The sequence below is a fragment of the Lissotriton vulgaris genome, chromosome 7 (genome assembly GCF_964263255.1).
Source record: "Lissotriton vulgaris chromosome 7, aLisVul1.2, whole genome shotgun sequence".
In the NCBI taxonomy this organism is placed as follows: domain Eukaryota; kingdom Metazoa; phylum Chordata; class Amphibia; order Caudata; family Salamandridae; genus Lissotriton; species Lissotriton vulgaris.
Genome location: NC_141695.1, coordinates 1,662,601,246 through 1,662,626,574, shown reverse-complemented (window position 1 = coordinate 1,662,626,574; position 25,329 = coordinate 1,662,601,246). Strand labels below are relative to the sequence as shown.

At 47.2% G+C, this 25,329-nt stretch overlaps 1 protein-coding gene across 4 annotated transcripts in view; it reads right to left on the bottom strand.

The window, feature by feature from the left end:
* The window catches only part of FAM217B (family with sequence similarity 217 member B), a 207,106-nt gene that overhangs the window by 103,198 nt on the left and 78,579 nt on the right, over positions 1 to 25,329 (bottom strand). For 3 of the 4 annotated variants that reach the window (XM_086932654.1, XM_086932656.1, XM_086932655.1), the window contains 2 exons: positions 25,178 to 25,289; positions 23,918 to 24,003 (listed from right to left, as the gene is read on the bottom strand). The exons of the other annotated variant lie outside the window; for it this stretch is intronic. In XM_086932654.1, coding sequence (XP_086788780.1) covers positions 23,918 to 24,003; positions 25,178 to 25,289 — 198 coding nt within the window. The remainder of the gene's footprint in view (positions 1 to 23,917; positions 24,004 to 25,177; positions 25,290 to 25,329) is intronic. 4 annotated transcript variants of the gene reach the window in all.

Sequence of the window (25,329 nt, the reverse complement as noted above, 5' to 3'; positions counted from 1 at the left end):
ACTCCCAAATTGTTCCACCCCTTAACTAAGGTGCCTCATCTGACGCAGTTACATTTAGCAGTGGGGTATCGATGTTATAGGCGCTGCCTATGGCTCACGCGGGCGGCGACACCTTATGCTCCCGCCCTTCCACTGCTGGGAAACCCCAAAGACAGAGGGGCCATTACGGGAGCTACATTGGAACATTGGGAACAAGCAGGGATAGAAACAATGGCTGACCTAGACGCAGACGGTGCCCTGCTTCCGTTCGATAGGTTGAGGGAGGACACAGGTTAACCAGTAGGGCAGTTCTTGTTGCATGCATCCATAGTGCGCACATACACAACAGCCTGGGGAGACATATCTGAAGAGCCGCGGACACACCTCCTAATACAGTACTTGCACATCATGGGAGGTGGAACTCATGTTGCACACTGGCTGGCGCAGGCATTATTAACACACACCGCCTGCACCCTCCAATCATTAAGAGACAAATGGGCGACGGATAGAGGAAGGGACTGGTCGGACAAAGAATGGGAGAGAATCTTGGAGGGACCCAGCAACATCCCACGTAACTCCCGCTTTAGGATCATTCAATTCTATATCACACATAGAGCATATCTATCGCCGGACCTAATAAACCAATATTTTGGCATAGATACATCGGAATGTCCACGTTGCTCCCAAGTAGGTGTGGATATACTCCACATGCTCTGGGTTTGTCCCAGGCTACATACTTATTGGACAGCAGTGGTGACACTGTTGACGAATGGGGCCGGGGCGGAGCTGCCACACACGTGGGAGTCATGCTTGCTTGGGTTATTCAAGAGGACAAAACACACTAAGGTCCACTCCAGGTTCTGGGATCTGGGGCTTATCACCACCAAGCGACTAATCACCAAGCGCTGGAAAAACAGAGATCCACCGCAGCTCCAGCACTTTTATTATTATTAAGGAAGTTTGTAAAGCGCCTGGTTACACGCACCGGCGTGTCCCCGAGCTAGGGTGTGAGAGAAGAGGAGGCCTAACTGGAATCGGTTGCACAAGTGCAGACCGGAACAAGTGGGTTTTGAGAGCTCCTCGGAACTTAGTCTCAGAGCGTTCCAGATGCAGCTCTAGCGGAAGCGAGTTTCAACTCTTGGCTGCAAGGTGCCTGTAAGATCCGCCCCCCAAGCGTGCTTTGTTAATTTTGGGGATAGCCACCAAGCCAGTATCAGCGGATCTAAGCATCCGCTTAGGTCTGTACGGTGTCATAAGGCTCAGTAAGGGACTAGGCGCCTTTCCCCCGATGATGCGATGACACGAGCATAGCGCCTTAAAGGTGATCCTTTCTCTAACTGGGAGCCAATGGAGAGCCTCCAAGGCGGCCTTCGAGGCCGATCTTCTCGGGAGCCTCAGCAACAGTCGGGCTGCGGCGTTCTGTAGCACCTGGAGGCGATTAAGACTCTTGACCGTGGCCCCCAGATAGAGGAGGTTGGCGTAATCTAGTCGCGAGGTCACAAGGGCGTGCACCAGCGTCCGCCTAGCACCAACGGGGAGCAGGTCCAGAATTTTCCGTAGGCTTTTGAGGATTCCAAAGCACACCCCCACAACTCGACCAATCTGAGGAGTGAATGATAGGTCCGAGTCAAACATCACCCCGAGGTTTTTGGCCTGCTGAAAGGGCACGGGAGTGGTGCCAAGGCATGATGGCCACCATGCTAAGGACCACATATCCGGACAACCCCCCACTGGTACACCTCTTTCAACAATTGGGTGGTGGCGGAGGTGGTGACCCTGTGCAGGGAAGAAACGGCATGCCTAAGGGCCATACCGATAGCGCAGCTGTGGAGGGACATCTTGCAAACTTTCCGTCAGGCATATACCGACCAGGACACACCACAGACACTACCCGCACCTAACGACATTAATGTGACAGCAACACAGTAGAGGCGGACACCCGGAGGCCACGTTGGGACAAGGGGAACATATACGTGCCTCAAACGCGACGCGACAAACAACTGTCTCTCGCTGCCTTATTGAATTGAAACACCCTCCCCCCGGGCACACCACCTGGTATTGCTGCCGTGCATCCCCCCCCCCTGCCCCGGGCGGGGCCGCACTCCCTGATCGCTGGACTCCCGCCTGTTCGGGCACGAGGCCACACCCACACTGAGACACACAGAAATGAGAATTGATTATGTACCCCACTGGACATGTCTAACTGGGGTATTCCCCCCGTTTTCTTTTCCTTTTTTTCATGACTCGCCCGTTTTGAACGTTGCTGGGAGTCTTATCCCAACTTCCCTTACATGTAATTTTTCTTCCCCCCCCCCCCCATTTTACTCAGTTTTAAAAATCCCAATCCCCCCTCCCACTTACCCTAGTTGGACGTTAAACAAAGAATTGATAAAGGGACACCTTAGTTACTCTGGTAGCCAATGGCTAAGACGTAGGCACATGACGGCATTGTCAGTAGCTGATAACACACGCACCAGAGGTTGCGGGGGTACTGCATGGGAAGGACTCATCAAAATAATCTGCATAGGCAAGGTAAAGCGCGGCGCAGATGGCAAAAGAGGCCTGCCTCTACACGTACTCACTCCGCATCACGTTCCCGCTAGAGTTGGGAGTGTAACTACTGCTCTGACAAAATGCCGGATGCGCTCAAGCATCACACAATGGGGTATAGTCATGCAATACCCGTAATGAATCAGATATGGCGGAGACATCAACCTCGCTGGAAATGGCATACTACCCAATGGACATGACGAGCTTTAGTTCACTTTACAAAAATTAGAAACTGTGTGATTATTGTAGCCCCTTCATTCCAGCACTGCTACACGGGGCATGAGATTATTGCACTGTATGGTTTCACTATTGTATATGCTTGATGCAATGCCTTAAATGAGAATATTTCCTGTTGTCCTTCTTGAAAGGTTGCTATATGTGATATTACAATGTAATATTCTCAATAAAAATATATTACAAAAAAAAAAATAATAATAATAGATACTTCAAAAGCCCTTGCATACCCCAGTCCAGTCAGGATAGCCAGCATGCAAGCGCTCATAACAAAATTTCAACCTCAACACTCACTACCAGATCGAGTGTTCATGCAGTTAATAGGGAGGATGGCCTCTTGCATTTTCATCATACCTTATGTAAGACTCCAAATGCGTCCATTACAGGACTGTTTCGCACATCAGTGGAACCAGGCTCAAGGTCAGCTTACAGATCTGGTGTTGGTAGACAGCTGCACACATCACTCTCTGCAGTGGTGGAACACACAAAACCTTTCCAAAGGGCGGCAGTTCCTAGACCCGGTTCCACAGATAGTGCTAACAGCAGACGCATCACTCACTGGCTGGGGAGCTCATCTCGTAAGCCATACCACTCAAAGCATGTGGACTCCTCAACAGAAACTGCTCCACATCAATCACCTGGAATTACTGGCGATTTTTCTTGCATTAAAATCAAATACATCTCATAGGCAAAGCTGTCCTCTTTCATACGGACAATATGACAGCAATGTACTATGTACAAAAACAGGGTGGGGACACACTCTCTGCAGCTTTCACGCCTAGCGCAAAGCAGATGGAGATGGACCATTCCTCAGAAAATATACCTCTTCGCAGAACATCTCCCAGGGGTACACAATCAGATATCTGCTTAGTCGTCAGACAGCAGATCCATGAATGGGAACTTCATCCGCACGTTCTTCATCCCGATTTTCAGATGTGAAGCCCCCCCAGACATAGACCTGTTCGCCACACATTGAAACGCAAAATGCCCAAGCTTCGCCTCCAGGTATCCACACCCATTGTCCAAAGGCAATGCGATATGGATGAACTGGTCAGGCAGATTTGTATACGCTTTTCCGCCTCTCCCGCTTATTCCATTACTGGTGCACGAGCTCAAACAGACTCCCACAATGATCCTGGTTACTCCAACATGGGCCCGGCAACCATGGTTCACAACCCTGCTGGAACTCTCTGTAGTTCCACATCAAAAGTTGCACCTTTCTCCAAAGCTTCACACACAGAACCATGGAGAAATAAGGCATCCAGATCCAGCTCAACTAAATATAGCGATCTGGCTTCTGAGTTTGGTTACCTCAATCTCCCGCCGGACTGTATGAATATCATGAAGGAGGCTAGACGTCCTACCACTAAAGCATGCTATGCAGCTAAATGGAAAAGGATTTGTTATCTACTGTAATAACACAATCGCTCCACTAGCTGCTTCAATTCAAAACATTATTTGTTATCTCTTGCATCTACAAAGATGTAATTTGTCATACACATCTATACGATTACATCTTGCTGCCATAGCCGCTTACCTACAAAACAGATAACACTTGTCATTGCTTAAGGTACCTGCCATCAAAACATTCATGGAAGGCCTTAAAAGGATTATTCCTCCTAGAGTTCCACCCTCTCCAGTGTGGAATCTAAACATGGTTCTTACCAGGCTCATGGGTCTCCCATTTGAACCTTTACATAAATGTGAGTTACCATTTCTCACAAGGAAAGTAGCTTTCCTTGAGGCAATCACATCTCTCAGAAGAGTTTGTGAAATCCTGGCATTAACCATACCAGAACCATTTTTGCACATGCATCACAACAAAGTGGTTCTTAGGACAAACCCTAAATTCTTACCAAAAGTAGTTTCTGCTTTCCACCTTAACTGGTCTGTTGAGCTGCTTGCCCTTTTTTCCTCAACCAGACTCAGTAGCAGAACGGGCTCTTCATACGCTTGATGTTAAAGAGCTATCCTTTACCACAGTGAAAGGACAAAAACTTTCGGGAAAACTAAACAACTTTTTAGGTCTTGCCTGAGCCAATGCGCTTGTGCATTGCTCCGGCGAGATTATACTAAGAGAGACAGAGCTGTCTAATGGGAATAGATCAGTGGAAGGCTGTTCAAGTGCAACAGCCACTGTTAGTGGAGAGCAGTGTGAACAAGTCAGTTTTTAAAAGTCACACTTCTGACCAGCAGCCATTGATGGGGCTGTATACCCTCTCTGGTCGACAGGCATTTTGGAACACCCAGGACTAGACAAAAGGCCGCATTCTAAGTAATCTGAAGTCTATTTAGAGTGGCTTTATTGATATTTAAGTAAACAGCATTGCAATAGTCAAGGTGTGATGTAATGAGCTCATTGACCACTGCAAATGTGAGCTCTGCTGGAAGGAGACGAAAAACCTTTTTACGTTTTGAAAATAAAGAAGCAGGAGCTCACAGCTCTCTTGGCCGGAGTGTCAATGGAAAGGGAGGCGTCAAAAACACCCCTACATTTTTTGCCTCTGTGACTGGAAGAGGTAGGGGCCACAAACCTCTGGCCACCACAGTTCAGCCCATACAGAGGTTTGCTCTCCAAAAATCAGAATCGCTGTCTTGTTTGCATTCAGTTTCAACCAATTCTCTCTTCATCCAGTTGTTTATATCAATTGTGCAGCATTTGACCCATTCAGCCACCATCGGGTTATCATAGGATATTGATACAATAATATTGTGTGGTATCATCCACACAATATAGTTCCTGGAAGCCGAAGGACCTAAGCTGCTTGGCAAAAGGAGAAACATATAATTAAACAAAGTGGGGTTGAGAGAAAAGCCCTGCTATCCCTCAAGTTAATTGGAAATCGCCTACCCTAAAGTGCCCACAACTCACAGTGTAAGACATGTTTGTAAGAAAGGACTCCATCAGGGCCAAGGTGGTGTCCCTCAACCCTGCCAGGTGGAAACTATGAACCAGGCGGTAAGGGGGACACTGTATCAAACGCTGCTGAAAGGTCCAGCAGCACCAAGATGGCAAAACATCCCAGATCAACCTAACAACGAATGGCATCAGTAGCAACTAACAAATCGGATTCCCTGCTGTGGCCACTCTGAAACACATTCCGTAAAGGATCCAAAAGTTTCTGGGAGGCCATGAACTCCACTAGTTCCAGATTAAGATATTTTTCAAATATCTTTGCCGGCACAGATAAAAGAGAAATGAAGAAATGGGGCCAGATTGCTTAAAACTTCATGGTCACTGGTTGGCTTCTTTTAAGGGGGACAATTATTGCCTCCTTCCAGGATTGGGGAAAGATTCCAGTTAAAATAATTTGATTATAAACTTTGAGAAACAGGCCAATCAGATACTGTACTAACTGCAAGATTATGGGAGGAGACGGATCGTCCAGAGAACCGGATCACAAGTGCAGAAGAAGCAGCTAATTTTTCATAAGCGAAATAGGGGGTGGGGGGTGGGGTCAATGGATAGTGTGGCAGGATACATGTGAAAATCTAAAGCACTACATTCCACAAACATATGCTTGCAAGCAAAGTAACATTTTCCATTCGAGGCATGTGTGGCTGTAGATACACATGCTCTACATAGACTGTAAAACAGCCCTCCTCAAAAAGTGGTGGCTAGCCTGTGGGTCCGCAGAGGATTGAAACAGTACTGGCTGGTCGACATTGGAAGCCAGCATGTCTACACAGTAGTGTTGTTTGAGGGTGTGTGGTGTGGACCATGTAGCGACATTACAGATGGGAGCTATGGCAATGTTTCCCAATAAGGCCACAGAGGCCTTATTGATCCGGATATAGTGGGCTCTTGGAGGAATAGGCAAAGCTCTTTTGGCTTTTGCGTAGCATGTTTGGATACATTTGACTATCCACTTACCTGTGCCTGATTTAGATAGAGCTTTTAAACTCAGACATCGAGGTCTGCTGTTCTTCTTTCATGGCTCACCGCGGTTCGTTCTTTTCCGAATAAGTCGATGAGTAAGCATATGGAGCCTTCCCTTTATGGGGTTAAAAAAAATTAACAAAGAGGAGTTGTGTCTTTCTGAAGAATTTTGATCCGCCACCATAGTACAAGAGGGCTTGATTTACATCTAAGGTGTAGAGAGCCCTTTCTGAAACCAAGTCAGGCTGTGGCAAGAAAACTGGAAGTTCAATGGATTGTTTAAAGTGGAATGGAGAGGCCATCTTTTGGAGGAATTTGGGGTTGGTGCCAAGGACAATCCTATCCCTCCGTACTTGAAAGTAAAGTTCTTCTAGTGTTAATGCCTGGAGCTCACTTACACGCCTGGGTGAAGTGATGGCAATCAGAAGTGCTACCTTCCAAGAGAGTAACTGAATGGGGCAGGAGTGAAGGGGCTCAAACGGGAGACACATCAGTCTGGTGAAGACAATGTTGAGATTCCATGTGGGGGCCGGAAGACCAGAGGTGGAATGACCCTCTTGAGGCCCTCCAAGAAAGCCTTAGACCATGACTGTATTCGAAAGAGGGACATGTGCTGCCTGTTCTGAAGATAGGTAGCTACTGCAACTGAGTAAAGACAAATGAATGAGATGGCCAGACCACCCGTCGGCATGTGGAGTAGGTGCCAAAGAGTGTCCTGGACCCTGGGCGTAAAAGGGTTGATTTGTTTGGAATGAGAGTAATAGACAAAAAGTTTCTATTTTGCACTGTAACAGGTGCATGTGGAAGGCCAGCATGCTTCCTTCAGGACGCTCATGTGTTCGGTGGCAGATTAAGGAAACTTAATTCTATGACTTCACGAGCTAGACCTGAAGTTTGCGTGACCTGGGATCTGGGTGCTTGTTTCCCCATAGTTCTGCGTGAGATGGTCCGGCCGGTTAGAGAGTATCTCATGCAGAACCACAGAGTTTCAGCAGAGTTGTGAACCAGGGCTGGCAGGCCCAAGTGGGGGCCATCAGAATGAGGGGGAGGGACATCTGCCGTAGCTCCTGCCCACAAACGGAAAATGAGTGAGAGGTAGAAAAGCATAGGCAAATATCCCTGATCAGTTCATCCATAGTGCATTGCCCATGGACTGTGCATGTTAAAACCAGAAGGCGAAGCTTCAGCATTTTGTATTTTCTGTAATGGCGAAGAGGACTACCTCTGGGAAACCCCACTGTTGGAAATACAGTAGAAGGACTCACGGGTGGAGTTCCCATTCTTGGACTTGTTGCTGCATACTGCTGAGGTCAGCAAAGTCATCTGCTCCTGGGAAATATTCAGCCAACAGGTGCCTCTTGTGGCGTAGAGATCAATTCCAAATACCCTGGCTGGGCAAGCTGAGAGAGCTGGTGGAGAACAGTGTTGCCCTGTTTCTGAAGTTAGTATATGGCTGTCATGTTGTCTGTCTGGATGAGAACAACCTTGTCTCGAGGAAGGGTAGGAAAACCATCAAAGCTAGGAGGCAGCTAACCGGTCTAGATAATGGATGTGGAGACCCTGGTGTGTGGGCCCACATTGATCCTGGACAGTCACGTCCTATTAGTGTGCCCTCCACCCCATGAGGGAGGCGTCCATTAGGAGGGTAATCTGTGGACATTGTTCAAGAAAAGTCCTCCCCTGCAACAGATTGTTGGTATTCCACCACTGCAGAGCCCAATGAGTGTAGCGGTTAATCAAGTCTATATTGTCCCACTGACCCTCGCTTGACACCACTGCTGCAATAAGCAATCCTGCAACGAACACATGTGCAGGCCGACGAGGGGGACTATGGCAATACCTAAGGCCATAATGCCTAGGAGGCTTTGACTGTCCTGACTGTGACCTGTCAACCTGGCTAGAAGAGAGGAAGCAGTGCCTGGAAAGACTGTATCCAGACAGGGTTTAGATAGGCCTTGCCAATTTCGGAGTTTAAAATTGCCTTAAGTAGGACGGGATCTGGAGGGGGTGGAGGTATTATTTGGTCCCATTAATCATGAACCCTAACTGGTGCAGAAGGTTAACTGGGACCTGTGTGTGTGTTTGCAAGACTGTTGGCAAGTGATGATCTTGATCAGGCAGTCGTCCAGATAAGGAAGACGTGGATGCCCTATCTGCGCTGCAACTACGGAGATGCACTTGGTGGATATCTGAGGTGCTGTGGTGACACCGAAGAGGAGCACCTTAAACGGAAAGTTTTTCACTGACCACAAACCTGATAAAACTGTGATGCACTTGGGTGCATTGGTATGTGGAAGTAGGAGTCTTTTAGGTCAAGTGCGGGCATGAATTCCCCTTGCTGTAGCAGCGAAATAACATCCTGAAGAGTGACCATGTGAAAGTGCTCTGATATAAAGTATTCGTTGAGAGGCCTGAGGTCTTGGACGAAGAGAGCTGTCCATTTTTGGGATCAAGAAGTACAGCAAGTAGACTCTCATGCCCTACAAATGATGTGGGACGGGTTCTATGGCCCCTTTGAGAAGGAGCACTGTGACCTCGTCCCTGTGCAGGCTTTGGTGTTCTGATGAGAGTATTTGCAGGGTGGCATGTTGGGAGGTGTGAAGTAAGCCCCAGACAGTAATCATGTTGGATATTATCCAACACCGACTGTTCGGCTGTTAAATTCGGCCACATGGGAAAGAGCCCTTATAAACGCCCCCAACAGGTGTTGTGTGATCAGGGGGGAGAAGACGCAAATCAGGGCTTTGTGGTGGCGGCAGCTCCCTTGGGGAAGCCACCTTTGCCTCTACCTTGAGCATAATTGCTTCGATAGGACCCCCTAAAGTACCCTGTAGGAGAGGATGCTAGGCCTGCGGGTGCTGAAAAGATGTCGAGAAATTGGGGAGGTGGTCTTCGAGCCTCCACAAAGGGTTATGCAGAAAAAGGGCCTACGAGGGGTGGGCGTTTGCAGGGCACCGATAGCCTTCGACATCTCTGTATCTCTCTTTTTTTCCCCCTGCATTTGTTCAACCCGCTGGCTGAAAAAATGTTTGCCTTCAAACACCATATTGAGCAGGTGTTGCTGGATGTCTGGCTTGAAGCAAGAGATACGGAGCCAAGCATGTCTTTGGAGGAGCACGCTTGAGTTGGCGCCTGAGCAGCAGTATTGGCGGCACGGAGGGCACATGGAATGGTGATGTTCAAGATAAGTTTGCCCTCAGACACTATCTCGTGTTACGTCTTTTTGTGCTCATCTGCAAAATACTGGAGACGCTCCTCCATTTTGTCCCAGTGGGCACAGTCATAACGGGAGAGCAGACTAATCAAGTTGGCCAAGTGCCAATGATTGGCTGACTGTGCCACGACCCTCTTGCCTGTGGTGTTGATACATTTGTTCTCCTTATCTGGTGGAGGGTATCACCAGTGCCCTGAGACTTCATCTGTGTGTAGGTGGTGCGTACCACCAGATTCAGGTGGAGCTGGCCCCTGTGGTGGATAGTGGAGAGGGTTTCCAAAAGGAAATTCTCTTCTGTGGGATCAATATGCATGTCAACTTTAGATTACGAAGCTACCAGATCATGGTGAGATGTGGAATCATCAGGGGTGAGGGTCAGGCTAGGTAAAGTCGGGATCCGGGCCTCCTTGAGGGTCCATGTCATAAGATTCCCAGGCATCACAGTCTAGAGGTGTGTTGTAGTTATCCCGGGCCCTCCTCATTTGAAAGTGGTGACCCCTAAGGTGTGTATGAGCGGGGTCAGTTGGCGAATTAGACAGGGATGAGGAATGCTGTGGTCTTGGTGGAGATAAAGAGGGTATGGTAAGTCAATGTCTGGCACAGGGTTGGTGGCCTTGTCAGATTTGTTTAGATGTTTCATCGAAATGGGACATTGAGAGCCTCCTCCAAGCTCATCTGGCTTTTGGAGTCTTGAGGAGCAGACACTGGTGAGTGGTGACAATCAGGCCAGTGTATGGGTAAATAAGAATGTGCCTTTGCCAAGCGTTGATCTCATCCTGGAGCTTTCAGAGGGTCGGTCCGAAGGATATCGTGCCGAGGTTTTGAGAGCCGGCACTGAAGTCTTTGGGTCCTGCACCGAATTTGGCTTTGATGACAGGTGGATCGGCGCAGGGGGTGTAGTGGTAGGTACAGAGAGAGCTGGCTTAAATGTCTTCTTTGGCACTGAGCCAAGGTTGAGCATTGCATCCAAAGCGGAGGTTTGAGCAGACTATGGCCCATAGGCAGTGGTGGCCAGAAACTGTCCTCCTTGGCTCCAGAGCAGCTGTATGCTCCTTTGCAGCGGGCTGCTCGGCATGAAAGGGGTGTCAAGGAGATAGGGAGTGGGAACCATACTCACACCCAACTGTGTAGGCAGAAGATCTTCGATCTCCTGGTAGTAGCTGGAACTGGCATTGGGCAAGAAAGCCTCCTCATGAGAGGCTGATGAATGTGCACGTTGTTCCCCCTTGAAGTCCTGGGTGCTGAAGAGGTCTGGGGTGTCCTCTTCACTTCTAAGCAACATTTCCAGTTGACGGGCTCAAAGGTCAGAGGATTCTTGAGCAGAAGGAAAGAAAAAATTCTTACCCTTATAGAACTGTATATGTGTTATGATTCCAGATACTGGAAAGTGCTGAACACAACATCGACCTCTGCCCAGGTCTCTCCCACTACCCCAAACCACCCTATTCCGCCATACCTGTGCTGCAATGAATATCTTTGACCCATGTAACTCAACCCATGCAACTTCCATACCTAGACTAATTATCGCGCATACATGACTTTGGTAATCATCCTCCTCTGGCTTAAAAATGCATAAGCAATTGTAAGCGCTCTAATACCTACACTAATTATCATGCATACATAACTTTGGTAATCATCATCCTCGGAGTAATAAATCCAAGAGCAACTGAAAGCACTCTGGCTCAATCTGAAATATGGCAGTACCACTAATAAAATATTTGTCTGGAAATTTGCCACAAAGAATAATTTGCGTATGAGAAGTGCTAAATAAAAGGACTTTGTAATATAGTCATTGATTCCTCATGATTTTAAAATGAATCCAACAATCAACGTCCATCATAGTGAGCCATTCCTATGCAAGGAAGTTCGATATCTTTGAATGAAAATGTTTTCCATTCAAGATAAGTGTTGAGAAGAAGATCCCTTGCATTATTGATACTCTACGCAGTCTGTGTGCTGCACTGATGATGTACAGGGACAATGGAGCGGAGACACTAGATACCTGCATGATCTCTGGTGCAGTCGGAAATTCATTCTAGTCACCATTGTAACCATGAAATGTTAATGACATTGCCACCAAGGCAGTCAGCAAATACAGTCACATACCACTGTAGGTGAAGTGAAATACTGATCTTATACAAATGTATATCAGCCTTACAATGTATTTTTGAGAATGTGTTTAAGCAGCAAAGGATTGTTGGTATAAATATGCACTATTTCTTTTTTTTTTTAAAGGACTGTTGAGGAGTTAAACACTGATTTACCCTGGGTTGACTCTTTATTATGCAGCAGTGTAAAGTTTCTGAAATATGACCACTCTGCACTGTATAAGAAGTCAAGCTTTAAAAATCTGCACATGGTTTTTACAGATGCAATTAAGGAACAATACAAATTGGCATAACTATATAGATTATATATACACACACACATATATATATATATATACATGCACACACACACTTTTTACAAGCTCCTTCAAACTAACACTTGCTTTGTCTATGATTTAGATATCATGCAGCCTGCAGCAGTCTTTCACCCACCGTCCCTGAGCCCATTACGGGCCCCAGGGAACCCATTCCCGGGGCCAAGTATATTCTCTCCAAGCCTTGAAAAACCCCTAGGATCCCATCCCCTAGGGCCAATTAGTCAATAAAATTGGAAGGAGGGACTTGCAGACTCAATGGTTAGAGCAGCAGACCCTGATGCAGAGATCTGTCCCGGGACCAGGGTTCAATTCCCCGCCTCGGTGGGTCTTGGGCTCAAAATTCCACGGACCTGATAATTCTAGCCTCGGTGCCTATTCCAATCATGGAGTCCCACTCGACAACTCTGGGCAATAGCTTGCTTAATCTCCACAACGGCCCCCACAACGCTAAGGATGCCTGGCCTCCACCTTGGGGGTTCCCAGGAGTGGACGCCTCACAGGGAAAGCCAGGATGGGTTCCACAGCGGTATTCGTACAAACGCCTTGAGACCCTTGCGGGTGAGTAGTGCGCTATACAAGTATCAATTTACATTTACAACCTCCCCAAGACTTTATAGGCCCAGTGGATACCATGCTCCAGGACCATCAAGTACTCTGTCTCGGGAGCGGATGCCCAGGACAGAGTAGTGTCCCTGCCCACACCAGCGCGGGTAGGGAAACGTCTATGCTCCTGTCTGGCAGGAGCATTTTATTTTTTTATAAATCTTTTTATTATTTTAAACAAAAAAAAAAAGGAACAGACATATCCGGTGCCATACATACATATGTTGATAATAGGGTGAACAGGATTGACAGCAGGAAAAACATGGAGCAACAGAAGAATCCCTGAGAGGCCAACAGTAATGAATACGGAATAGGACTTGCAACCTTACAATCAATAGACAATTTAAATGCGGACCCTCAGGACCCTCGCACCCATAAAATAAAATCAGCAGAAGAATCATGGCAACCAGGCACTGGAATTCGAAAAACAGAATCAGGATATTTCGACAATATTGCTAGTATAGGAAAAACTTAAAAAGAGATTGAAAAAAAGGGAAACCATATTAGCGATAACAGAAAGAAAACAAAAAACCCAACCCCCCACCCTACACCCCTGCAACAGCTACGCCTAAACCCCACTAGCAGTGTGCCTGTCGCCCCAACTAACTAAATTCTAAAAGTAGAAAAGAGAAACTGTGGAGGAGGGCATTTCCATATAAGCTCCCGGTCCCATTTCCCCCTGCCAGAGACAAGCACCCCCTATGATGAAAAGTCAATAATATCTATAATCAACAAAAGAGAAATTAGGGGGAGCCATGATGCACCGCCCAACCTCCCGCGAGACCAATAGCCACAAAATCTACATCCATTAAGGCCGTAATACCAACTACAGTCGATCACTCTCAGCCCTGGCCCTTCCGAACCATTTTGTGAACCCCTCCCATTACTTCAGCAGGAGACCCAAAGTGAAAAAAGAGTCTGAATAAATGCAGTACAATACAATTCAAAGTCAGCAGGTTGCCAAGAACTTCAGCAGCACAGGAACACTCCTTCATGGACGGATAGTCCCAATGTAGTTTTCTCCAAGATCGGAAAGTCACCAAAGAGGGAAAGGATGGAACAGAAGTCCAAGGACAATCACCCACAAGATTCTCCGGGAAGGGAACGCAAATCGATTCTCCCAAAGTCAGCGATGATGGTAGGTATGCCTTTATGTTCAAAACACTGGGTTCAGGATTTTCCAGGAGACCAACCAAGGGCTGCTGCTCCTCTTGTCGCACGGGGCTCTCGTTCAGATTCAAGATGGTCGTAGCTGAAATCATAGCTTGCGGTAATACTTGAGATGTAACCGGGTCCGGTTCCACGCACTCCATCACCAATAAGGCCGTCATCATTTTGTGAATCAGGGAATCCACATGGGAATGAAATGCCCAGATGGCTGCCAATATCGTCTTTAGCGACGGCTCACTCTCCGTCCGGTCCATTTCTCCACGCTAAGCAACGATCATGTTCACTTCCCCCGGGGAGCTGGCTTCTTCGGGGGGAACGACAGGAGCAGAACAGATGACGTCAGAGGGGACTGGTCAGTTTCTGCGGCAACAATATGAATCTCGCTACGAGAGCGAAGACCCCGACCCACCGAACACTGGCCGGGCCACACCGGGTCCGCGGGTCAGGGACCTCCACCCCCGATCACTGTCGTGCCACGTCACTCCTCCCTCAATGTTGGTCTGGCAAGATGAGTGCCGTCGAGATCGGGCAAAGAAGAAACCTCCAGCTCGGTGGACCAGACCCTGACTGCCACTCACGGCCGATGTTGTTCAACTTCGACACAGCCAGATCAAAACTCAAAGCCCTGGCTCTCCTGCTGGATTAGGCCGCAAACTTCAACTCGACGCAGCTCCGTCACCCAAGCGAATTAAGTTTTCGGAATTGCACCATCAGAGTGAGCATCGGTTTATCTACATGGAGGTCGGGCGTAAAATCAGGATTATTGACAGGATCTTCTGGCAGGATAAGGAGGTCGGCGGAGCCGGGAGCCTAAGCGGCCATCTTGGTTGCTAGCGTAGCTCCTCCAGTGCAGGAGCATTTTTAAGTCTCCCACCAAATGGGAGTAAACACTAAGGCCTTGATTACAAGGCTGGTAGTCCATGGACCGCCATACTCAGGGGGGGCGGGTCTCCCGAATGACCACCCTATTACAATAAGGGCAGTCGGACTGCCATTGCCCCACCAGTCGCCAGGGAACTGTCGTTCCCTGGCGAAGTTGCGACGGTCAGAAGGTAGTAATATGCTTGGCGGGACCGCCGTGATCCCACCAAGCATATTACAAGTTGCCTCTCCACCACGGTTGAAACCTATGGCAGAGAATAAATAAAGGTGCCTCACGCCCTGTTGCATGCTTTAAAGTCCATGCTGTGGAGGAACGGTTTTTCACGTTCCCATTGCAGTGCACATTTTCAGGGCACCGCTGTGGGAATATCAATAACAAAGCCTTCCAGATAGCAGGAAACTCCTAGTCTGGCAGGCGGTCTGACTACAGCTTTGGCAGTGCTGGCAGTGTGGCAGCAAGGCGGACCCGGCACCACACTGCCAAAGTCGTAATCAGGCCCAAGTCTGCTCCCAGCTGGAGGGAGATTTAAAACTGCTCCTCCCGGCTAGGAACAGACTTGTGTTCTGTGTCCCTGCAGCCCTGAGGCGGGCAGGGAAACGGAACACTAATTGCTACCACCCAGAGGGAGCAAGCATAGATAGCTGCTCCCTCCAGGTGGCAGCAATCCTGGCTCCCGCACCATGTGGAGAGCTGGCTGGGTCCATGAGAGCACTTTGACTCCCCCTGTGGCCTCCAAGGTATGCTTTGTGGGTACCCCCAAGTGGGCACCCCCTCTTGCCCCGGGGGATAGGAGCCCCAGGACCTTTGAAAGCTTGGGGAGGTGACCCATGCAGACACTCTCCTCTTTGGTGTTGAAATCAGTCCTTGTGGGGGAGGGGACAAAGGCTGGGCATAGTGTGAGGTTAGCCAGAAATTCACTAAAAAAACAACGTAATGTTTTAAACTTCAAAAACACCGAAATTCACCAGTTATAGTAAGCGCAAATAACTAGAACTCACGCCCTTGCCATTCACTGCTAATTACCCCACATATTACATCACTTGTGACATCTTACATGACATCATTGATAATATCACAGGTTAATTTGAATTTTTATCATAAGTCTTCATGGAGTACTGGTGTAAGGTGATTGCATTTGTTTGTATCAGAAAGACGTCGAGCTGTAGACTGATTCACTGCTTTATTGGATAGTAGGTAATGTGATGCCCACTAGCACAGAATTTTCTTAACCGATTTTAGAGAGGACTAAAGACTGAGCGACAGCTCTGAAGTCATTGGATTTTGCATAGAGGGTGGCTCTGCTTTATAGGTTGTTAAGAATTATATGCTATGGATAGATTTGAGACAAGACAGATTTGAATAGGTTTTACATTGGCGGCTGAAGAAAATAAATAAATAGAATATTTAGAATGCATCTCTAGCGACAATAAATATAGCTTGCAGATCAGCTGCAAACCCTCTAGAAGTCACGTTCTATGGTGAACGTCTGCTACATCACCAATAGGTCCAAACTCTTTGAAAGCTAGTCTCCAGCTGTGGGTAACGCCTTGTTTCCCCCACCATGTAGCTATGGTTTGCCAAGTAGGGTCAAAGCTCAGTTTCCACCTCTTGGAGGGTACTTGGAATAGATCTGAAACAGGCCCCTATCTGGACTATTTCTGGAAGCCAGTGTATGGTACTTTTGACTTCAATTGATAATATATAGTACTTCCTCCTAGAACTTGATGATTTTAGGCATCACCAGGACATATGTTCAAGGTATGCTGCATCCCCCACCCTCTCCAGCAAAGATCTGCTTTTCAATTGTCCCACACATGAACTTTCACTGTTGTATAGTAGCTGTACTTCATCAGTGCACTTCTAGCTGTTTTGTGGCCTAAAGAAAACTCTCCCCATTCCTCGGACAGGCCTTCTCCAAGCCTCTCACCCACTGTCCAACTTATCTCAGCAATTACTAACATATAAATGGGGGGACAGTCTTTGTGACACTGGATGATGACGATACCTACAAACAAGTTCTAAGTTTAATACCAGCCAAAAAGGAGCTAATCACCAAGCTGGACACATTCTTCTTCTTCTGAGTTTGAACTTTATGACCACCACAAGACGTAAGAAAATGCAGGTAATGAGGAAGAGAGCTTTAAGGCTGGGCTCTACAGTCTCGCTTATATTCCCCACGAGATTTGGGGCTGTGGTGAGTAGGTAATGTTGAGGTTTACATGGACAATCTTAACCAGCCAGTTGAGGAAAGGTGATCACTCTAGACAAAAAGCCAGATGACAACCAAATCCTTGGTTGACAGACACTACTATATCATTGAAACAAGCAAGCATTGTCTGTCTCAATGTGCTTTTATGGGTTGGGAGGTAAATGGAGATTGGAGAAACCAAATAACCACCAAAGGCATCCAGTGCAAAACTCCATGTTCATTTCATTTTCCTCTGGTTCTTCTTCCCCTAATTCCTACCTCTGCTTCGATACTCGCCAACTACAGGTGGGGACAGGCACAATCCATGACCTCCTCTACCTCTTGATCTTCCACAGGTCTTATTTTTCCTCTCCGGTGTCCTTTCCCTCATTTTTATTTTGAATCCCACAACAATTCTTTGGCGAATCCTGCCCAGGCATGGGCAACTACTGCGTCCTTCCCCTGTTTAAAGGCTACCAATAGAAATCTAAATAGTGTCTCTGCTTTAATCAGTTACTGTAGTTGGTCATGGTTGTTACTGTAGACAACATTTTGTTTATGTGTACTGCGGTTTCATTATGTTTTCCCGATTGTGTATAGAGGCCTACAGTGTACAAATGTTGGTATTCGCAGGTAGAGCGACCTAGATCTCACAAAACACACTTGCTACCGTCACAGCACACATCCAACCTCATACACATCCAATTAACTATCATATTCTCTGAAAAGACAAAACACAAACTCCACATAATGCTCATCAATGCACACTCTACAGTACTTAATACTCCAAATAGTGCATGCTTAATTACCTATTACAACCTTTATGGACTCTAATTCAGAAACGTGGCTTAACTCCACATACTCAAGCATTCTAAACTTACTCCTTCCCACAGCCAAGGACATCCAGCATGCAGTACGTAATCATAAATGATTATGGGACCTCCTCACGTCTTACAAGTCTCACTGGTTCTGTACCATTGTCAAATAGCAACGCTAAAACGTAATGGTTCTGCACCACTCTTCATAGCAAAGTCTGCCATATTCCACCTCAAACATTTCTTCTGGACAGAAGCAGAAAAATGTGTATAACGCCTCACCACTTCAACCGTCCAACATGCCCACACCACCATTAATCAATCACTTCAATCACCCAGATGACTCAAGCATGAAAAGAGACCTATTCCAAAGGCGAGATTTTAGACCTTGTCGTTTAAACCTCACCAACCATCCAATACAAACCGGCTAAACCCTGAACAAACCATATTGCCACCCCCATCACTATGCTCAGTCTCAAATCAACACATCCAGGTCAACTCAAAAGAGACCAAACCTTCATAGTCTCCAAAGATATTTGCATATATAATCTAACTCAAAATCACCTCATGGACTGCCAACTACAAGTCTTATTTTAACACCTTTCTTAACAACTTCAAAGCATTTGTAAAAAATAAAATAATAACATGCTGCATCAAAAACGCAAAAGTGCAACCCAAACCCTTCAGCACCTTAGTATTCCAAAGACCTCACCGACAACAAACACTTCATATGCAAATAGGAAAGAAAATGGAAGGAAACAGCATGCCTGAAGACCACACACTAGTGAAGTATCTTTCCGTATCACACTGAGAATGCATCATATCAGCAAAGTCAAGTTCTACACCAACATCAACAAATTAGCGAATAGAAGCAGAAAAAAACATTCAAGCACTGTATCAGCCAGCTGCCTACCCTCCTATTCCATACACCACTGAAAATGCAAAGCCATCAACCACTTCTTAACTGAAATAAAACGCTACAATGTCGCAATCACAACTACAAATCTTTTCCTCTTCGAACACCCACTTTTAAGCTATATCTCACAATGGTCATCCTGAAAACCCTCTCAAACATATTCATCTCCCTCAAACCATTACCTGTGAAGATGATGTCTTACACTCATCCTTCATCAAAGCCTTTTCTGGAAAAGCTCTTTCTTCCCTACTCACCTGTCAACACCTCTTACTCAATGCTTCTTCCCAGATGCTCATAAGACGGGCCAGATTCTCCCACTCCTGAAGAGACTCACACCATCAGCCCTTTGCTCATCTATCCTTCTTTCCCAAAATCACGGAAAAAGCAGCCTAAGAACAACTTGAAGATCACATCAACCACCTCTTGCAGAACTATCACCCCCCTTCAGATCATGATACAACATGGAGAAAATTATTATACAAACCATAGATGACACCCTCTGGAGCACAGCTAAAGATGAACTCTACTCCATCATATTACTTGACTTATCAGGCTTTGACACCATCAATCACTACACCCTCCTCGACTTCCTGAAGTCTAAAATTGGATTGCCTTGAAAAGGAGTTAACTGGTTCTCCATCAACCTATCCAACTGATAACAGTTAATCCACATAGGCACCTCCAAGCTAGAGATGACCCTTATCACCTGTGAAATTCTCCAGGGTCAAATCGTGTCCTCCTTCGTCCTGAGGTCTACATGAACCCCATTAGGACTTTACTCACTGTTACCATCATAATTCACCAATACACTGACAACATACAGCTATCGTTAAAGGTCTCATCTCCAGACATCCAGGGCCTCAGCCACTTTCTGCAGTTAATACAGACCTGTCCAGCACCTATCTGAATCTTAACCCCACCAAAACAGAATTCCTGCTATTTGCCAAGAACTAAAAGTATCCAAACTTTTATCCAATGCAAGCCACTGAGATTCATGCTGGACACCGGCTTATTACCCTCAAGTAATAAATCACTGACAAAACGAAGGTGGTCTGGTACCAGTTCTCACAACTTGAGAAAATGAAAATATTCTTCCCAGAAAAGTGCCTTCAGAGCTGCTGTTCAAGCCCTTGTTCTTTTCCATGTAGATAGTGGAAATGCACTGAACCACACCCACAATACTCCTCACTGCCCCCTATTAAGAGCATCCTACAAGCTTCAGCACACCGAATTAAGGGCCAGATGAAATATGGGGATATTGTTTCCACCCTGATGAATTTCCATTGGCTCCCACTGCCAGCTTGCAGAACCTTTAAACCTTGCATCATCTACTAAGCCATCACAACCTGCAGCCCTGCGGGAACTCCCGCATACCTGGCGGACAAAACTCACCATCTGCGATGGTTCTCAGTACAGTCGTAGCCAGGACACCATCAGATTGGAGAGAAAGAAGTGCAAAAGGAAAGAACAAAGCAACAAGCCTACTCTATCTGTGCATTTTGGATGTGGAATGATATCCTCATATTCAATAAGACTGCCCCAACCCTACTCCAATTTGATTTGGAAAGAGCTGAATACTTATGTATTTAAATAAAATTACATAATGACGCAGTAACAGTCCACAAACCAGTCACCCCTCATACCACATTTTGACTGTGTTAGCCTTTGAATCTTTATAGCACTCTGTTCCATTTCAGCTAGGTGTAATCAATATAAATACGAAATACATACATATATAAACAGTTGTGTTTATTTTCTAAGACTATAATAACAAGCATTTACAATGCAATGGTTTCGCCTTTTGAAAAGTTTGAGCTATTGGCATTGTAAATGACAAAATTTGTATTTATGTATTGGTTTTGAAAACAGATAAATAAATGGCATTGTCATTTACAATGCCAATAGTTTAATATCTGGCAAATGCCACACAAAAACACACAGACCCACACACACACACACACACAGAGCCCCACACAGACCCACACACACAGAGCCCCACACAGACCCACACACACACACCCACACACACAGACCCACACACACAGAGACACACACAGAGCCACACACACACACAGAGCCACACACACACCCAGAGCCACACACACACACACACCCAGAGCCACACACCCAGAGCCACACACCCAGAGCCACAACCACCCACCCAGAGCCACACACACCCACCCAGAGCCACAACCACCCACCCAGAGCCACACACACCCACCCAGAGGCACACACACCCACCCAGAGCCACACACACCCACCCAGAGCCACACACACCCACCCAGAGGCACACACACCCACCCAGAGGCACACACACCCACCCAGAGCCACACACACCCACCCAGAGCCACACACACCCACCCAGAGCCACACACACACTCAGGGAAGCAAGCACAGCCAGGTGGCAGGGAAGCAAGCACAGCCAGGGGAAGGGGAACCAGGGGGCGGGGGAGCAAGCACAGGCACACGCAGGCCTCCACTTCACAGAGACAGGGGCACACGCAGACCTCCACTTCACATAGACAGGAGCACACGCAGACCTCCACTTCACATAGACAGGAGCACACGCAGACCTCCACTTCACATAGACAGGAGCACACGCAGACCTCCACTTCACATAGAAAGGAGAACACGCAGACCTTCAAATAGACAGGGGCACACACAGACCTTCACATCGAGACGGGGGCACACGCAGACCTTCATATCGAGACAGGGACACACGCAGACCTTCACATAGAGACAGGGACACATGCAGACCAACACACGCAGACCTTCACATAGAGACAGGGGCACACGCAGACCTTCACATAGAGACAGGATTACACGCAGACCTCCACTTCACATCGAGACAGACCTACTCTTCAGATAGTAGTAGTGTGTTGGCGCCTCTCTGAGCACTCGCCTAACTCCAGAAAACATCGAGACTCCAATACAGTCATACATGCACCTGGAGCCCCGGGTCACACTACAGACTGCAGTACCTCACGCCGGAGCTGATCCTTCCACGGAGGCTGTCACCCACCTCGGCAGAGACTGCCCGCTGTCCTCCCTCGGACCCAGGGCCAGAGTCTGCCTGAACTTCGGCAACTCTCCTGCCCCGTCCCTCACCCCGCCCGCCGCTCACCTCTCCTGCACACAATAACCAGGAAACGTGTCGCTCTGTGGTAGGTTTGAGCGAAGGAAGAGGCAAGGCTGTGGCAGGGGGCAGAGAGACACCCCCAGCCGGGGCCGGACCGGCGCCAGCACGGCCCAGTCTGAAGAGGCACAGAGAAGGAGGGGCCGAGGAGGAGAGGCGAGGCCATAGAGGGCAGGCAATATTAATGGATGGAGGAGGGAGGGACAACGGAAGGGGGCAGTCACACAGAGGGCACGAAGAATCAAAAAAGGGGAGGGACAGAGGAGGGCCCAGGAAGGGGGGGGTGGAGCAAGGAATCTTTGTGCGTGCGAGAAAAGTGGCTGAGGTGAAAGAAAAGGCAGCCATCACAAACCCAGCTACAGACTTAATGGAGATTGCTGCAAGCACAGCCGCGAAACCAAGCAATAAGGCATCTTGGGATTTGGAGTGTTAATTAACTGGGGCGTTAAGGAGATAGGGGGTGGGGAGGGGCAGCAGTAAGACAGGAAGAGGAGGATGGCGGAGAGCCAGTAAGGGCCGGGGCGGCGCCGGTGGACAGAACTGAACTTTCCCAGTCTGGAGATGGACCGGACAGCGAGGGGTCGGGGCTGCCAGCAGCAGAGATCTAGCAGAAGCGCAGGCTCCCTTGCTGCCCGGCGCAGACACTCCCGGAGGGGAGTCTGGTCGCCAACTTCTGTGTGAGGAAACCCACTTCCAGACGTGGCAGGACTCCGCTTCCTCCTTGGAAGAACACGTGCGTGCGAAGAGGGACCAAAGTGCGTCCGTGTCTGCCACAGAGGGGACACGGCGAGCCTGGAAGACAGGCACCCAGAGGCCATGTACATAACACAGTAATGCCTCCACGACGAGCCTGGAAGACAGGCAGGCGCAAACAGCCAAAAGCCATGTTCAAAACACAGTAATGCCTCCAAGGCCAGCCTGGAAGACATGCAGGCGCAGACAGCCAAGAGCCATGTACAAAACAGTAATTCCTCCACGGCGAGCCTGGAAGATAGGCAGGCGTAGGAAGCCAAGAGCCATGTACAAAACACAGGGACAGGCACACGGACAGCGGGAGGGAGGGCGTAAACGGGCTCACGGACAGCGGGTGGGGGGGCGAGAACGGGAGTAAAATATGCCGCTTACCTGCTCAAGGCACACGTTGGAAATGAAACCAACATGCCGATCCAAAAAAAAAAAAAAAAAAACGCCCACCGCCGCAATGATGTGCTAAAAGGGGCAGGATGAGAAAAAAATAGCCGGAACGCCCACGAGTCGCCTCGCAGAATGACGGACGCCTCTCTCTTCCAATGGCTAGCCTCCATTTATGGAGCTAGCCAATGGAAGACAGAGGCGGGACAAAGCCCACATACTGGAAACAAAAGATTTCGCCTGCGCGAAACGCTGCTGCGCAGCTTTCGACAGGCGAAACCTAAAAATGACTTGTAAAAATAAAACTATTATTGAAAATAGAGTTTTTTTCACTTACCAGGACTTTTGTGCCTTTGTATGCCAAGCATTAGAGTAAGGGTGAAGGAACCTGTGATAGGCACTCACAACATGCGTAATGTGCTGGGGTGATATTTTCGTTTAGTTCTTCCCTTGCTGGGTACTATTACGCTTACCATATTTCACAGATTGCAGTGGAGGGTTAAACGGTAAAGCAATGTAGGGTTTATGTGGTGATCCACAGAAATATATTAAGGTTTAGAGCATGTAATGGTAATATCGGCTCAATGAGAAGAACACTATAAGACTATGGCAATGGCAGAAGCATGCTATGTAAAAACTAAATGGCAAAATATCTGACACGTCTGCAAGTGCGGTCTTTTAATCCCCGAATAAGCAACTTGGTTGCTGGCCAGAGAGCTCTGTTTTTGTGCATGTTCTTCAACAACACCCTTCCCTTAAACTCAAGAACAAAAAAGTATAAGTGGAACAATACCTGTTTTGCTGATGAGCTAGGCATACCCTGTCCCCCTCACTGTCAAAGCGGCCTGGTGGAGAATGGCGGACTTCACTTTGCAACACCTAATGAAGTACCGATAGGGTAACATTACATTATGAATACACGAAAAGTAAGCATGTATTTTTTTCAAATTAAAAATGTATTTACGAATTTCACTTATAAAAAATGTAATCAGATCACCACAAGAGAAGTTAAAAAAATAAACCAAACATTCCCCACATAATATGGCGCAAGGCTTCAAACTCTGGTACGGACATGTTGAAAAGCTCACAAACTGACAAATTAATTATTATGTTTGGAAGCACTGGTGGCTGATGTAAGGATTTTGCCCTCCTCCTTGACCCAGTACACATGTGCAGCTAGGGTAACAAACTTTTAAACATTTTCTCCATGGGTAATGGTGCTGCGGCAGAGGCTCCAGATCACCCCGGGAAAAACAAACAATTTCCATCCTCATTGGATTATTGGCAGGCTATTTACATCCTAAACTTATGATAGTGCCCCATCCATCACTACTTGAAAGATGGTATTCCAGTGTTTGAGTGGTAGGACAGTGGGACATTTGTATTTACCGCCCATTACAGTATGCAGTTCTTGTATGACTTAGTTTATGGTGGGTTATTAGATCATTTTTTCATCTATTTATTTACACTTTTATTACCAATCTGTCATCTTGAGTCTCGAGGAAAAGGCCAAGTCCAGCTCCTCTTAGTAGGAATACAATCATTACTAAGAGGGAAGTGATGCATATAGTGGCCTTCAACCAGCCACGGTTGCAGCAAAAGCAGTGATAGAACTGAACCGATGCTGGAGGTTCATAAAGATAAAGAGGAATTTGAGTCTGTGATTGAATACAAGGCATAAAAATGGGTGGACTGATGTTACTTCCCTACTGTCAAATTCCATGTTGATGTTGCTGCCCCAACCACCACTGCTTTAGACCAATGGATTTCTTTGTATTAAATACACCACAACCAAGGAGTCATAAGTGGTTTAGATTCCTGCATTGTGTTAGATAGAAAAATGTATTTCATGGGGTTCAGAGAAAACACTAGTATGTTTCAATAAATGCTAATGGCAACAGGCACATCAGAAAATTACTAATTTTGCAAAAGTGAACATGGCAGATGTCTACATAAATAAGGACATGTGAGGGATCAGAAACAAGAAATTGGAATGGGGAAAAGAGTGAGGAGGGAAGAAATGGTCAGTTTATACCTCATACAAGGACCCTACCTTTTGTGATTTGTTGGTGATGTTGCTACCCAGTTTGATAGCAGAAGGTCTGATCGGGGTCAGCAATGGCTTTGGATCTCTGCTTCCAGACCGATTCCTAGTACTCTTGTTACTGAAAGATCAATTTTATTTACATATCATCTACTTTTACA